The 17416-nt window shown below is 41.7% G+C and overlaps 1 protein-coding gene across 1 annotated transcript; it reads left to right on the top strand.

Moving 5' to 3' along the window:
- Positions 1-1168: 1168 nt before the first annotated feature.
- LOC124131672 (alpha-amylase-like) lies at positions 1169-9822 on the top strand. Its single transcript, XM_046495108.2, has 8 exons — positions 1169-1267; positions 2399-2535; positions 5282-5433; positions 6004-6338; positions 7371-7557; positions 7688-7978; positions 8426-8781; positions 9714-9822. Exons 1-8 carry the CDS (start codon positions 1228-1230, stop codon positions 9749-9751), a joined length of 1536 nt encoding a protein of 511 aa, XP_046351064.2. The 5' UTR covers positions 1169-1227; the 3' UTR covers positions 9752-9822.
- Positions 9823-17416: the final 7594 nt, after the last annotated feature.

The following is a 17416-nucleotide window of genomic DNA, read 5'->3' as shown; positions in this document are numbered from 1 at the left end:
TTTGACAAAGGGAAGTTACTCTAGCGGACAGACCGATGGATTGCCGCGAAATGTCGGCATCAGTCAGGAATAGTACAAACAGCCACACACACACACACACACTTGCATGCACGTCGCTATATAAGTGCAATAATCTTGGGCGCGACGTTGAACCCAATTTCACCTCACCTCCTCATTTTAATGGGTGATCTGACTGATCAATGGTCACCTGTTGTCTGTTGGCATTGTGTGGCACATGACAACGGGCTTTTTCTCATTAAACATGTTTTCACGCAATATTGTCGTTGGCTGTTTCAACAGATGCACACAATATGATGTATTACCTTTTATAGTGGAAATCCTTAGCAACTTTGAGTAGCATATATAGCTTTTATCATTGGTATGCAGAGATTGTTTAAGTGAAATTTAACGTCTGTTATCGGTAGGAGATAAAGATATCCTTGAATACTTCGCAAGGTCTTGGCGATAAGAACAGAATAGTTTAAGGTCACAACAAAGGATTAGTTTCTTGAAGGACAGAGTTACAGTAAATTCATTTCAAGGTAAACGTCTGGTAAATCCATTTGGTTAAGGTGCTAGTTATGACGCTGCCGCTGTCTATAATGACGAACACACGTTGGCTAATGTCAAAGTCAAAATGTCAAACGTTATTAGGGGTTGGGGTCAAACCTTGTAGATGCACGGATATACTGAAAGTAATTACACTTCCCCAATGCTTGCCATATGTTCGGATGGCGCTCCTTGTGCCCATGTACAACTTTCCGTAACCCTCCATGAAAAGACAAAATGAAAAAAACACTAAGGGCTTTGTATTTCATTATTAAATGTCCATTTTTCCATGACCATCCCCTAATGTGTGTATTACTTTTTGTGACCTTTCCTAGAAAGTGTCATATTTCTGGTGAAACGGGATGGTTTGTTTCATAATATAACTTTTGATATGGTCATTAAGAAAATAATACCTGAGTAAACTTTCAAACAATAATCTCTCGATGACAAACCTGCAGGTCATAATTACCGCGCAGATTTCACAATCTCGCTGTGTTGTGGTATTAATCAAGAAGGTGCGACTCATGTCAAGTAAAACAGATGACGTTTGTGAAAGTGAACAGGACAAAGCTTATGACAAATTATATAAAGCATATGTCAAGGCTGTCCCTAGCAATTTTTATCTCTCTATAAAAGACAGATCGGCTATCTCCTCCTGTCATTGTAGCAACGTCTGCCATGATTCCTACCTGGTCTTTAGCGTTCCTGCTGCCAACGGGTAAGTCTGTACTTAACACCAGTATGTTTAAAGCATACTTTGTTTGTTTGTTTGTTTGGTGTTTACGCCGCACTCAGCAATATTCCAGGTATATGACGGCGGTCTGTAAATAATTAAATCTGAAACAGACTATCCAGTGATTAACATCACGAGCATCGATCTACGCAATTGGAATAGGACCTGAATCAACCAAGCCAGCGAGCCTGACCACACTATCCCGTTCGTCGCTTCTTACGACAGTCATAGGCCGCTGATGATTAACATTAGTCTAACCTGGACTTTTCACGCGGGTTGAGGCATGAGTTAGTGGGTGATTTAGGTGTATCTTTGAACAGTGTGTTTGGTTTCCTCACGGCATTTAAGCATAATGTGGGTGGAAAGCACAAGTTTCGAAATTCTTAGACACTGATTCACCAATCAGGACGAACCAAGATTCGAACTACGATCATAAGATCATAAAATCCCGACGAAATTGTGGTTCCGTAGTCGACGAAGCTACCCATGCTCCCCGACATCGAATGGGCACGTGTTTCAGCAAGTTTAGATAAGAGAGACGGATACTAGTTATGTCTCCTGCATAATGCCTCCAGCAAAGAACTTTCAAATTGAACTGGAGCTTAAACTGACGAATTTTATGAAGATCAAATCATACCGTTACCCATTTACATGTCAAAATGGTTTATCTCTAAAAGATATCACATCACATCAAATCCTTTCGAGCTGGTTAGGTGTCGAATTACTATTATGTAAATATAAAACGTGAAGGCCAGAGAATACCCAGTCTCGATTATCTGTCGAAACAGATTCCATAGGGCATAAAAGGTACCACAGTGGTGAAAATTGTATGAATGGATCACTGAAAATAAGTGATGACACCAGGTGTTCACGAAAAGGGTAAGCATGTCCTGCTTTACCGGTAAACACCCGACGATACAAAGCAAGCTATGGTATATTTCTCTTTACCCCTGTCCTGGTTGTGAGGAGCCGTGCTTAAGAGATCAAATGTATACAAACTAGTGTTCGACAAACAACACACCCTAATTAATCAAGCAAATGAAATATGTCAGTAAGTACCTGTTTCGAACCATGTTCAACATTTAACATGCCTCTTTTTCCTGCAATATTGCGTAGCCCTAGCGTCGATGTACGGTGATCCCCACTGTTCGAGTGGTAGGAGTGCCATCACCCACCTGTTCGAGTGGACGTGGTCGGACATTGCGAAAGAGTGTGAGAGGTTCCTTGGACCATATGGCTACTGTGGCGTTCAGGTCAGTAGATGGTCACATATGACTACTAATCAGTCACCTCGCCATACAGCTTCAATACCATTCACTGCAATAACTCTTGTGTTAAACGACCTCACAGTTATTCATAAGTAAGCATGGGCATTGGTAGGATGAAAACTATTAGTTCCTTAATTGTATTTTTATACATGTATGTTATATCCATTAACTAAATAAAAGACCGCCTGCGTGGTCTTGTGGTAGAGCGTCCGCCCGGAGAGCGGAAGGTCCGGGGTTCGATCTCCGGCCGCGGCATACCAAAAGACGTTAAAAGATGGTACTTGTTGTTACCCTGTCTGGCGCTCGGCATCAAAGAGCTAAACCAAGGACTTGTCGGCTCGGAGTCAGTAAACTGTGTCTGAGTGGGGTATTCATGTTAAACTGCGGCATGATATCTCAGTGTGCTAGCACTATAAATCAGCATCAGTCCGGACTAGTCCAAGCAGCCACACACACACACACGTGCATGCACGTCGCTATATAAGTGCAATAATCTTGGACGCGACGTTAAACCCAATTTCACCTCACCTCACCTAACATACATAAATACATACATAAAGTAGGTTTTCCGTTAAACTGAAAGGTTTCAAGAGATAGTACACGGACCCACCACTCCCTTGTGCCTTGACTGTTTCGTTTGTAAGGTTACACCATTATACAGACGTATCAAACGGAATTGTTTGAGTGTTTTAAGGGTATTGAACAGGATGTTTATTTGTTTGTTTGTTCGTAGTTTAAAGTCGCACTCAGCAATATTACAGCTATATGAAGGCGGTCTCTAAATAATCGAGTCTGGACCAGACAATCCAGTGGCTGACATCATGAGCATCGATCTACGTACTTAAGATACGATGAAATGCATCAAACCAAGTCAGCGAGCCTGACCATTCGATCCCGTTAGTCACCTCTGACGATAAGCACAGAGCATAAGTCTCCTTTTACACAAACAAGAGTGGATTCCACTACGTTGTAGTATGTGAACAAACTTCCGGTTTCTAGTAAAGAGTTTACTTCTTTTTCTCTTATATTATATTTAAAGTAATCAAGGTATCCTCTTTGCCTGAACTGTTTAGCTTTTTTGGTTACACCATCGGACAAATAAATCTTCGTTGTGCAAACGAACGTTTTTGATTTTTTATTATCTTTTGAGATTGAATTTTAAATTACATATCGTTGTAGTAGTAGTAGTAGTAGTAGTAGTAGTAGTAGTAGTAGTAGTAGTAGTAGTAGTAGTAGTAGTAGTAGTAGTTGTTACAGATTAAAACAAACAATACTGCAAAGAGGGTTCGGGTGATCACAGTCAGGCTGGTCAGGCTCATCACCTCAAACACGCAACCAAAGAAACGGCTGCCTAAGACTCCCCAACACTGCAGCCACCTGTATTACCAGATTGTCAGAAGGGCTGTATTCCTCGGAACAAACCCGGGTACTCTCCCAATGTCAGTCAGCAGATTGCGAGCTACCTAACCTAAGGCACTGAGAACAATAGGGAGTCGGACAACTATGTACTCTGGTTTCAAGCGTCACATTTTGAACCGAGGTCTGCATATTTGCAAAAACATTCCTCAATCTTGTCAATAATATGTGTATCAAAAGGGACAGAAAATTCAATAATATGACTGGTTTCATTTGATTTATCAAAAAGGACAAGATCAGGTTTGTTCGCCTGGATAGGTCTGAGTTTGTATACATGCCTATACATCGCATTTATAATTTTCCATGACGCCCTATACATATTCTGGGTAGTACCGTAGTACCTCTGTGTCAAAACCACAAGCATGGCGACGACAGTAATAAAATGATCGAGCCACACCATCATGTCGCTTAAGATACTGTGTTCGTGCCAAAGGTCGGCATCCACTGACAATGTGTTGGACACATTAAATTCATTGAATATTCGACTTTTCATACAGTAAACTGCGGTTATAACGAACACGCTTATAACGAACTAACGGATATAACGAACTAACGTTTTAGTTCCGACTATATGCTATAGTTATGCTGTATATATGCTTATAACGAATTACGGTTACAACGAACTAAAATCAGTTGTCCCTTTGAGTTCGTTATAACCGTAGTTTACTGTATTTACATTTTGATGCAAAGTCACACAGTGACGGTTTCGATTGGGAAGTGGCTGGTCCTGAGCAGCAAACAGAAAGCCTTCTGTTTCACCTTTCAGGCCTGCAGGGCTGCTGATTCTCTCAACACACTGCACATAAACTCGACGTTCACATAGCCTCTGGGCCGATTTGATATGGCACCGCTTGGTTGACATTAATTTCTATACCGTCCAGCATACAGAACCATTAAAAAATAAACACTGATATTGAGATTATGCCCCACGTCCTTGGCTCGTTTAAGAAAACTGTGGAATGCCTTTTTTCACAAGAGGACCATCATACAAATAAACGTGTGCAAAAGTGCACGATACAATTCTGTCGTGAAGAGCCTCCAACGACAATGAGGAGTGTCTTTAGCATAAAGAATAATGTAAGGTTTGTTTTAAAATGAGGAAAAAGTCGGATTTGTTTCCTGAACAAACGTCCACGATGGATGAACTGATTTATTTTGTAATTAACACATATCCTTTATTCAGCAGGCCTTACGATAGAGCGTGGACTGAATTATATTCTTGTAGTCTGTTGTTTGTTGACTTGACTCCTTTGGGGAAACCATGTGCTCAGAGAAGAGAAATGTATGCAGGTTAACATGCCGTTCCTACCTACAGATATCTCCTCCCAATGAGAACCGTGTAGTCACTAACCCGAGACGGCCATGGTGGGAGAGGTACCAGCCTGTCAGCTACAAACTTCAGACGAGGAGCGGCTCAGAGCAGGACCTGAGGGACATGGTGTCCAGGTGCAACAAGGCCGGAGTCAGGTGAGCTTCACACATCCCCACACAGAATCAGGGACTGGTTAAAGAAGAATGTCACATAAACGTAATGACTTAAGCAAGGAATGACTGAGTGAGTGAGTGAGTCAGGTACAACAAGGTTGTAGTCAGGTGAGCATCACACATACCCACACAGAATCAGGGACAGGTTAAAGAAGAACGTCACATAAATGTAATGACTTATGCAAGGAATCAGTGAGTGAGTGAGTGAGTGAGTGAGCCAGGTACGTGCAACAAGGTTGTAGTCAGGTGAGCTTCGTGCGTGTGAGAGCGTCGTCTTGGGAGAGGATTCATTTCGAAGAAAAATTTCAAAGGGAAGCATATTAAGTCGGTTATAACTACCCAATTAATTAATCTACAGATGAAGATTGTCTTATGAATGCATGTGGCCTCTGTAAAAAAGGTAACAACCTGACATATTGCATGATATTTAAGTGTGGCATGAAGAGACACGCACGCACAAATAGAGCCAGGTATATACCATAAATTATATATCAATACATGTATAGACATTTTTTTATACGAAGATATAGTTCTTTAGTACTTTTTCTTTAGAATATATGCGGACACTGTGATCAATCACATGACCGGTGTTGGAGGTACGGGTCAAGGCACTGCTGGATCGTCGTACGACGCCAACCAGCTGAAGTACCCAGGCGTTCCATTCGGCCCAACCGACTTCAACGACAACTCCAACTGCCACACAGGCGACATGCAAATTCATAACTACAATAACCCGGAAGAGGTGAGGAACTGCCGGTTGGTCGGGTTGGCGGATCTGAAAGCCGGCAAGGATTACGTGAGGAGCGAGATTGAGGGTTACCTTAACCACCTGGTCGACATTGGAATTGCTGGATTCAGAGTCGACGCTGCCAAACATATGTGGCCAGGTAGGCAATTTGGTACATTTGGCGACAAAAGCGACACGTAAAAACGGTAATGTTCAGTTGCCAATGTCTTTGTCAGCACCCATTGAGTGCTTCCAAAAGTGGTATTGCATTGTTGACTCCAAATAACATTGACTTACCCCAATAAGCACATGTCATTCAATTGTGATCAGTGTTCATTGTCATGACAGCACCAATGGGGTCATTAACTGTAACCCAAGAGCAATTGGGTAGGATAAATACCTATTTATAAAAGTTCTGCTGATAGGTAAACTAAGTTCCACATATGGTGTAAAATAAGTATCACATAATGACATTAGACCCGTGAAGATGTTGGAAAAAATCACTGTGGGGTTGAGACCTAATAATGTCCTTAAAATGTTACGAGTACAAGACAAGACATAATAATGTCCTCACAATTGTACGACTATAAGACAATACCTAACATTGTCCTTAAAATGTTGACCCGTGAAGATCCGGGGAACAATAGGTCTTCAGCAACCCATGCTTGCCGTAACAGGCGACTGTGCTTAGAAGGGCCTCTTGTTGTGACCAAATACCTCGGAACGGAGGTTGTTCACTTGATCCATAATAGCTAAAATGTCCCCTAGAACGAATTGATACCAAACATGCACAGATCTATTACGTCAAGTGAAACGTATGGCATTGAACATTTCCATTGTAATATTTTGGATACGATTATGTCTCAAGTTCACAATAACATATGGGTATTGGACATTTAGAGTTATACCAACTTCAACTTTATAACACCAACATTGTCGTAAGAGACGACAAACGGGACCGGGTGGTCAGGCTCGCTGACTTGGTTGATTCATGTCATCAATCCCAATTGCATGAATTGATGCTCATGATATCAATCACTGGATTGTCTGGTCCAGACTCGATTATTTACAGACCGCCGTCGTATAGCTGGAATATTGCTGAATGCGGCGTAAAACAACAAACCAACCAACGAACCAACATAATGACATAAAGAGTTTACAAATGAACTATTTCCCGTCTCCTGTGTTGCAGGGGACCTGACTGCTATATTCGGGAGTGTAAAGAATCTCCGTTCTGACGTGTTTGGGGGTGGCAAGAAGCCTTTCGTCTTCCAGGAGGTAATCGACATGGGTGGTGAGCCGATCAAGGGAGACCAGTACCTTGGCAGTGGCAGGGTCACCAACTTCATTTTTGGTGCCAAGTTGGCTCAAGTCTTCAGGTAAATGATTAATAAATTATCGGACCAAAGTGGTAATTCACAAGTTTCCACATTGCAATGCTATCCGGCTCCTTGCATACGAGTCTCTGATATTGCATGCATGTTCAATGAAAACTGTTTCTCTTTCTAGGAAGCAAAACGCCATGAAGTATTTAGCCAACTGGGGATCAGCTTGGGGCATGTTGAAATCCGACGATTCTGTCGTCTTCATCGATAACCATGACAATCAGCGTGGTCATGGCGGCGGCGGAGGTGTTCTCACCCACTTTGAGCCCCGTCCTTATAAGCTGGCTACAGCCTTCATGCTGGCCCATCCATATGGTTTCCCCAGGGTGATGAGCTCATATGACTTCAACCAAGCCAACACTGACCAAGGACCCCCTCAGAACGGCGACATGAGTACTAAGCCGGTAACCATCAAGTATGTAAAGTATATGCAGGATCCAATATATACACTTTATGTTTCAGATCGTCTGTACCTTTCCCTTGTCTAAGCATATGAGAAATTCTTCAAGCAAACACGTTTCTGGAGAGAATGTAGATTTGATATACAGTAAACTACGGTTATAACGAACTCAAATGGACCACTAATTTTAGTTCGTTATAGTCGTAGTTCGTTATAGGCATATATACAGCATATAAACAGGAAATGGCAAGGTCAAAAAGACAAGTTTGTTATATCAGTCAATTCGCCATAAGCGTGTTCGTTATATACGTAATTTACTGTAGTATTGAGTGAGTGAGGTTTGTTTGACGCCGCTTTGAACAGTATTCCAGTTATATCATATATGATTCCTGAACGTAGATGGGGAACAACACCATTCATATTTGTACATTACGTTATCTAGAGGCCATTTTTTGTTTTTAGTGGTATGGTCTGTGGTAACGGCTGGACGTGTGAGCACCGATGGCGCCAGATGTACAACATGGTTGCCTTCAGGAACATCGCGGGTTACTCCGGGTTATCAAATTGGTGGTCAGGCTCAGACTATCAGATAGCATTTTCCAGAGGAAACAAGGCCTTTATTGCCTTCAACCTTGAGGGATATGACCTTTCCAAATCTCTTAACACTGGACTTCCGTCTGGAAGCTATTGCGATGTTATTTCTGGCAACCTCGAGAACGGCGGTTGTACTGGCAAGACAATTGACGTTGACGGAAGTGGCCACGCTTCGATTCATATCAGCAGCTCCGATAAAGATCCAATGGTGGCCATCCATGTCGGTAAGGTTTTGTTTCATTCACTCAATTGGTATTTTGTTTCTTTCTTAGTGATTCTTTCAACAGAAAATTACTATTTTATCTAATTCTTCTCCAAGCCAGCTCTATCAGTCAATATCATGTGGATTAACATTTGAATGGTTGAAACTGAATTGGGGCAAAATTATATAATTTTATTGTGTTGAACCGGTTGAATTTGACGTTTATGTGAACACAATAAAGAAATATCTTTACAGAAGGCCTAATATTAATTATAAACTATTGTTTCTGCAACCACTATGCTTCGCTAAGATTAGAACATATTGGCTTAAAAATCCTATTTATGCTGATCGTAACATCCATTCTGTTGGGCACGTGAGGATCCGGGGTAGAATAGGTGTTCAGCAACCCATGTTTGCCGTAAAAGGCGACTATGCTTGTCGTAAAAGGCGACTAACGGGATAGGGTGGTCAGGATCGCTGACTTGGTTGATGCATGTCATCGATCCCAATTGCGTGGATCGATGCTCATGTTGTCACTGGATTGTCTGGTCCAGACTTGATATTTACAGACCGCCGTCATATAGCTGGAATATTGCTGAGTGCGGCGTTAAACAAAAAACAAACACACAACTCATTTTGTTGTGTACATTCCACAACAAAACCAGATATGAGCCTGATTCATGCATGGTTAATGTTTACAAGAATTTCGGAGACAATTTATGTGTTTTGATAATATACCAACCCACACATTGTACCAATGTGGGGAATCGAACCCGGGCCTTTTTGACTGACGAGCGAATGCGTTAACCACTAGCTGTAGGCTACCCAAGCGCCCCTTTAATCATAAAGCAACCCCACCGCTGGTCAATTCTTATTAGCAAAACGTGGATCGGTAAAGAATACTAACTCTTCCTTTGATTCTCATTTTTTCATTTTTTTTCATTCCATTTTCAGGTGCGAAAAAGGGTTCGTCACCAAAGCGCGTTGGTTAGGAGCTGTAAATTGGTCAGGAGCTGTAATCTTACATTGAGACGTGCGAATGTGAATAAACTGTTATTTCATATTGTTGCGAAGTGATTTCCAAGTTAAAAAGCAAAGGATAAACGAGAAATCGGTTCATGCAGAACTAAATTGTGAAATCAGTAAATGACCACACAGGATCACTGAATAACCAATTATATTCTAACACACATTAGGTTTACAATCAGTCAGGCAATGCAATGGGTCACATACGTGTCATCAGCAATATGTACTAAAGTAACAGGCGTGACTGTGTACTTGCATCCGGGATAGTGCTGGGCTGGAAGGAATTCGGTGTTGCGAGATGCGAGTCATCATCGACCTCATGTTGAAGGTACAACCAGACTTCTAGAATCTGTCGCGATATTGCCTCCAATGTTTGTCTACGTCCACGGGAGGTAACTCTAAAACACATCCTGTTACAATCTGGCCACTGCAGCACTCGACATTTTACTAGCGCTTCAATCGTATGCTGCCACTGACAATAACTACAAATACACTTATCTACTGTTACCTAACAATATGATTGTTACTGGAAGATACACTAACATTAGGTGAGGTGAGGATTGGGGTTTAATGTCGCATTATAGATTATTACATTTATATAGCGATGTGCATGCACGTGTGTGTGGCTGCTTGCTGTCGTCGGGACTTGTGCCGGTTTTAAAGTTTAAGTCTGATGCACACTATACTGACCGGTCCTTGTTTAACTCCCTTAAAGGAGTACCATCTTTTAACGTCTTTTGGTATAACGCGGGGATCGAACCACCGACATGACGTGCTCAGGGCAGACGTTCTATCGTCCCATTAAAATTAGGAACATGAAAAAGAGTATCAAGAGACACATTTAGAAAGGCCAAATAGCAGGGGGGTCATAAGGCCGATGTGAAGATGGAAGAGAAATAGGTGAAGAAGGCGACGGAGGAGGAGACGAAGGAAGAGAAATAGGAGGAGAAAAGAAGAAAGCGGAGGAGATGAGAAGATTGAGAAGGAGAGCGTGAGAAGGAGGTGGTAAAGAAAGAGGTTGAGACGGATGAGAAGAAAGAGGAGATTAGACGGGGGAGAAGGAGGAGATTAAGACGGAGGAGGAGGAGGTTAAGACGAAGGAGAAGGAGGAGCTTAAGACGGAGGAGAAGAGGAGGTTACAACGGAGGGGAAGAAGGAAGATAAGACGGAGAAAAAGGAGGAGGTGACGACAGAGGATAAGAAGGAGGAGCTTAAGACGGAGAAGAGAAGGAGGTTAGGGCGGAGGGGAAGAAAAAGGTTAAAACGGAGGAGAAGAAGGAGAAGGTTAAGACGGAGGAAGGGAAGCAGGAGGAGAAAAAGTGTAGGGGAGGAAGAAAATAATATGTCGTGATAGAATGATGTTTGTACCCCTGAGATACAGTTACCGAAACTAAGCTTCATAATGTTGTGACCTAACGTTAGCACTATCTTGCTATCATTATAATTACGACACATATTCATGTTAAGAAATATTACAATATATGATGAATAAAAGCGACAAAACACTTTCCACAAAAATAAGACGATCATTGTTCGATTCCGTCTATGTCACGAGCATGTGTTTATGAATCATAATCAAACACTGGTGTTACCAGGGGTGTTACTTCCCATTGTTGGCACACGTCACAAACACATGCAAAGGCACGTCAATTGTTCACCTGAACAAACAGGGAAACATAAAGTGCAAGTCAAAACAAAGAATTTCATTGGACATCAGTTTGGTTGCTAATGCGGCAAAATTGGAAATGTCTTCCACATACCTACCATAAACCCATTGAAAGCCTTCTGAGGCCTTGAGTGTTGCATACCTGCTCAAACATCGAGCAAGAGTTAAGCAAACGGTAAGCAATAGAACTGGCTCAATACTGTTCAATGTTGCGTTGAACCCAGATGACTTGCTTTTGTACTCGCGTTGATTGGTATATTTGCCTTCATCATTATCATTCTCACGGAGAACTGAAATCAGCTAAGGTCCCAACGCGTTAAAACATACGCCTGACTCATTTTGTCGATGAGTGCTTTTGTTAAAACAGTTGTCGCAAAGAGTCTTAAAAGAATCAAGGAAAAGTTGATACATCCTGATTAACTGGCGGCTTTATAAGTAACTGGGGTCATATTCCTGTTCTTATTGATCTGTCTCGCGCTGAATGAAGCTGTGAACGTACGCAATGTGCGCAAATCATATCACTGACGAATGGCGTAATAGATGTGAAACCAGTTTTAAAGACAGTTATCAGAAGTAAATCCAAGGGTAAATTGCCGTATTAACGGTAGCCTTCATCTTTACCTCGATTCTAATGATGAAACTGCTAAGTGAAAATACTGCAGGAAATGGCCTGTCGACTTGCTTGAGTAAAGGGAAACATGACACCCCTAGAATAGATTAATGAGTGCGCCAGATCTGCATATAAGGAGACTAGGGCTCAATAAAAAGAAATTAACTCTCGCTTAGATCAATGACGTTGTTCGTAGAGAACAGAACACGTCAGGTTAGTAGAGACTGGGCTTCTAGGACAAGGCTGTTCCAACCATCACGCACGGCTTACCTGCTAACCAATACAATAGAACATATAGAGAGAGTGTAGTTTCCATAGCGCTAGTGTCAGTCATTGTCACTGTCACTCTGGTTATCGATTTGAACATCACGTTGTATATGTGTTGAAAGGTTGGCAGGTATTAAAAATCCGAAAAAGTTTGATCTATTTTTTAGAAAATTCGAACCGAAGGTTTTAGGTTGTAGGTTTAGAATGTAGATATTAAGATTAAATTAAATTATAGATATTGAATTCAAATATACTTGCCTATACTTAAAAGGTAAACTAAATGCAAAATCTAATTTAGTTTCAAGTAATTTATACAAGTATAGTGCCTCATTGTCAAAAATGTTGTTGTCAAAAAAAAGTTGACTGCAATTAGTGAAGTAATACAACTCCAGTTTGTTGTCCATTATGCCTGCCATTACCACGAGTCGGTTCAAGTTTTTCCATCCTGCACATAAAATCAGGAAAAATCATCTTGCGAAGTCTGATGTTGTTCATCACTGAAGATCAGGAATCTGGGCATTCCGACAAGCACGTCCATGGCATACATCACGCAAATGCGTATATCTTAATCCATGTTTTTTACAGCTGTGTGGGTATCGTTTTGTTGCCAACTGCCTTCCAAACCTAGTCTTTAGGTTTCAGTCCGGCTGTTTTGCCTTGCCCTTCTCGGACTTGGAAGTAAATTGTGATGTATGTGGTAGATTCTAGGGATGGACGTGGGCATGGCTTGAGGCAACCTTCAGTGTCTTAATATATCAAGGAGTTCACAATGTTGACTGTATAAAAGACAAACAATTGCTTTCTTTGAAACAGCAGGGAGGAACAACAAATTTCGACATAGAATATTGCCAAGCTTCTTCTTTGTTGCAGTGATGTTCCAGAACTTGGTAGAACCCTTTATGTCCATTGATTGTAGGACGATATCTTTTCATTCGATGTTGGCATGATAGCGGTGTCATTGCTTTGACAAGCATTGGTGACTGTGATGCCAATGAGACTATTGGGCTATCGAGACGTCAGCATCTCCCGTTGCATGGCGGGGTAGAATAGGTCTTCAGCAACCCATGCTTGCCGTAAAAGGTGACTATGCTTGTCGTAAAAGGCGACTGACGGGATCGGGTGGTCAGACTCGCTGACTTAATTTGATGCATGTCATCGATCCTAATTGCGTGGATCGATGCTCATGCTATTAATCACAGGATTGTCTGGTCCAGACTCGATTATTTACAGACCGCCGTCATATAGCAGGAATATTGCTGAGTGCGGCGTTAAACAACAAACCAACCAACCAACCCGTTGCATGGATTCGTCTTAAATGCCAACGTAGCTCCAAAACGTCCATTTTTGGCCTTCTAAGATGTGTAACATATTTGGTGGATGTGCCGCTTGAGCATGGTCTGGCCATAATGTTGTGAGACATATTTGCAACACATGTTAGACAAATGAGAACATATGACTCCACGAGGTCAAAGCAATCGATGAAGCAGGTCTGGAGGTCCTGGGGTATCAGCATCCAATAAAGTTGAGATGAATGTCGACAATGCAGGTTGTGTTGGGTTCTTTTAAGAACACAACCGAGAGCGGGTAGAGAACTGCAAAGTTCAAACTCCAACAATGTTCTAAGTTCTATTGAATAATAGCACTATCAATTCTGAAATAATAACACTGGGAACACATAACTGATCTCCTCTTGGTTTTCAAAGTGCTTGCATGCATTGCCACGACTTTCTGAATGTGTACTCTGCAATGATCTTGTCTGAAAGTGTCATAGAGTTCAGCATGCGTACGCCAACATGATATGCATCATCTGTATTTACAGATTTACTTGCGGTAACATCATTTGAAATGTTCGGAGGTCAGGATCTGTCCAGAAAGAAGCTTAGGATTTTAATGTATCATTCTTGTTTTGTTTCTGTCTGGAATCTGACATGTCTTTATGCAAAATTTCGGTTCTCACATGGTACTGCCGATCTCTATTAAATGAAGGCATTGACATGAGCCATACCAACCTTTGAGGTTCAGTGAGTGAGTGAGTGAGTATGGTTTTACGCCGCTTTTAGCAATATTCCAGCAATATCACGGCGGGGGACACCAGAAATGGGCTTCACACATTGTACCCATGTCGGGAATCGAACCCGGGTCTTCGGCGTGACGAGCGAACGCTTTAACCACTAGGCTACCCGACCGCCCCTTTAAGTTTCAGACATATCCCTGTTCCTCTAGTTAGGCCACTGCTTGTCTTCCTTCCATCATTTGAAGATAGATTTTCACTGACTTTGTGTACAGGTTGTGACGAGCTGCCGCAAAGAATGTTCGGATATATGCCGGTTTTACAGTGCTAGCCCACTGAGATACCATTCACCACTCAGAAAACGTGTACTGACTCCCTGACGACCAGTCCTTGTTTTATCCCCTTCTTTGCAGGGAAACAACAAGTACCATCTTTCAACGCCGTTTGGTGTGACGCGGACGTGGTTCGAACCAGCGACCTTCTTCTTTTAGGTCCGATGGTCTACGTACTAGACCACGGAGGCGGAGAAGTCAGAAGAGGAAATCAGATCGATATACCTCACATATCCGTCTGATAAAATTCTTTTACAGTTGTCATACTGGTGATTTTAACGGTTGTGCCAATCACGGATGTAGAGAGTGTATTCGCATAGCAGGAACTGTATGAATGTTGCGATAATTATTCTTCAACAAAAGGATTGAGGTTTATTACTGTAACACGTTGTGACACAAGCCCGGTTAAGGTACGTGTGATAATGCTTTTATGATCAGGATTAGGCCATATTTCATTTGAAGATCGATAATGGTCCTAAGGCAAACGTGTAAAGAGAGACATACCCATTAGTGGGGTAGATCTATTCTAGATTCTCAATTACTAAACAAAAACAGTATTTGCATTACAATGAAATCCGGAGAAGTCGAACTCGTGAGGATCTGGAATAAAATCGAGTTCTCCGAGGTTCGAGACAACCAGCAAACTGAATTTCCGAAACTCATGAATTGCGTGTTTAATTTGGATACTTGGGACACCCGAATGAGTTCGAGACAACCGGGAATTCGACACATCGAAGTTTGACACAACCGGTTTCGAAATATGTTCTGCGAAAGAATAAAAATGCGATATTCATATCGATGTGTTATCTGTTATGTGCTATTAAATTTTTTGTGTAGCAATACTTGTTTCACAGGACAAACGGAACAAACCTATGGTCATCGCCACTTGAAATAGATTCATGAAATATCGCGATTATTAATTGACGGAGATAGCTGCATGTGTGTCAATACTTATAAACTGAAAAAAACTTTACTTACAGAAATGACTAAAATTGCAATTGCGTTTTTCAAGAAATTTCCATTGAGCTAGCGATAAACATCATCATTGTATTTGGATCACGTGGTTACAATCCGGGTAGGAATCGGCGGTCAGGTGACTGTGAGCGGTTATATTTAGCAGTGCCAGTATTTTAGCTACAGTCTGAAGGTCAAACGTGATTGACTATATTATTTACAGACCGCCCTCATAACAGATGGAATATTGCTGTGTGCAGCGTTTAACAACAAACTTGATCAGTACATGTAATAGTATTATGTACATGTACCCTTTTTACATTTTTGTTTGTAATCTATGCAATATTTTTAACTGCTTTTTGTCCATCAAAATTCTGATTTAAAGTTTGATCTATTTAATAATTATTTGATGCCATTGACTACCCGAATGTGTACGTTGTAAATAACATGTTAGTGAGAGGTGAAAGGACGAATAACGGTATCTCCCTCGACCTTTGAGGAGGACGGGCAGGTGTAATATGAAAGTCACTCGCGTTCGAAATACTGATGTTGATATATCCAACACAGAAATATTGTGATGATCTGAAATAGTATAATGCAGATATGTCCATGCAGGACTACGGTCGGTGGGGTGACCTAGTGGTTAAAGCGTTCGCTCGTCACGCCGAAGGCCCGGGTTCGTTTCCCTATATGAATACAATGTGAAAAGCCCATTTCTAGAGTCCCCCGCCGTGATATTGCTGAATATTTCTAAAAGTGGCGTTAAACCATACACACTCATGCAGGAAGACTCGCAAGCCAGGGATTACTGTTGCTGAATAAGAAACGTCGAATAGGTCTAGAATACGGAGGAGAAAAGAACGGTATTGTCACATAACATCTACCATTTTCCTTTGTCGGTTCAGAGGTATGGCTTTGATGAACCGGCAAGCTGAAGGTGTGGCCCACACAAAGTAAGTTTCCATGCGAAGTTGATTGCTTGCTTCTCACAGCCAAACAACATCTACAACGAATAATATACACATGGTTGAATGTAGGAAATACAATATGAGGGGATTAATAGTTTCCCTGGTGTCGTCTATATAATGTACACAGCTGGGAGTCACGTTGAAAGCACATCAAGTAATTATTTTTCCAATCTGAGGTGTATCGATTAAAGCAAAGGTGATGTGTTACAGCGGGGTAGACTATCCCCCATGGGATGGTACGCTGGAATGCAATGCTTCATAAACATAAACAGTCCATTCGTAGTGTTATTGCTGTAATATTGCGAAAGGCGGGATAAAACTACGGTTATAACGAACTCAAATGGACCACTAATTTAAGTTCGTTATAACCGTAGTTCGTTATAAGCATACACACATCTATACAGCAAATGGCGGGGACCAAAAATTAAGTTCGTCATATCCGTGAGTTCGTTATAAACGTATTTTAACGTATGCTCACGTACACTCACTTATAAACACATAAGTAAGCCAGATATGTGTACGCGATTATATTGAAATCGGACTTAAGAATGTCTTTACGATCTCTGGGGGCACGGGTGGCCCAGTCGTCTAAGGCGCCGCGATTCGCTGTGCAGAGTTGCGTCCCTTGGGCACGCCAGAAACCTATGATTGTGGGTTCGATTCCCGGTTCGCCCCAATTATGTTTCTAGGTTTGTCAGCACCATACCCGTGCTCGTGGGTTTCACCGAAGTGGTAAACGTCTGACACCTGCATCACTTCGGGCTTTCCTCCCACATTAAGCTGACACGCCGCGAAATAACTGGAATACTGTTAAAGGCGGCGT

Source organism: Haliotis rufescens, unplaced genomic scaffold (assembly GCF_023055435.1).
Source record: "Haliotis rufescens isolate VD_foot unplaced genomic scaffold, xgHalRufe1.0.p SCAF_1, whole genome shotgun sequence".
Lineage (NCBI taxonomy): Eukaryota > Metazoa > Mollusca > Gastropoda > Lepetellida > Haliotidae > Haliotis > Haliotis rufescens.
The sequence above is the reverse complement of the archived record's forward strand: the minus strand, read 5'-3'. Positions and strand labels throughout refer to the sequence as shown.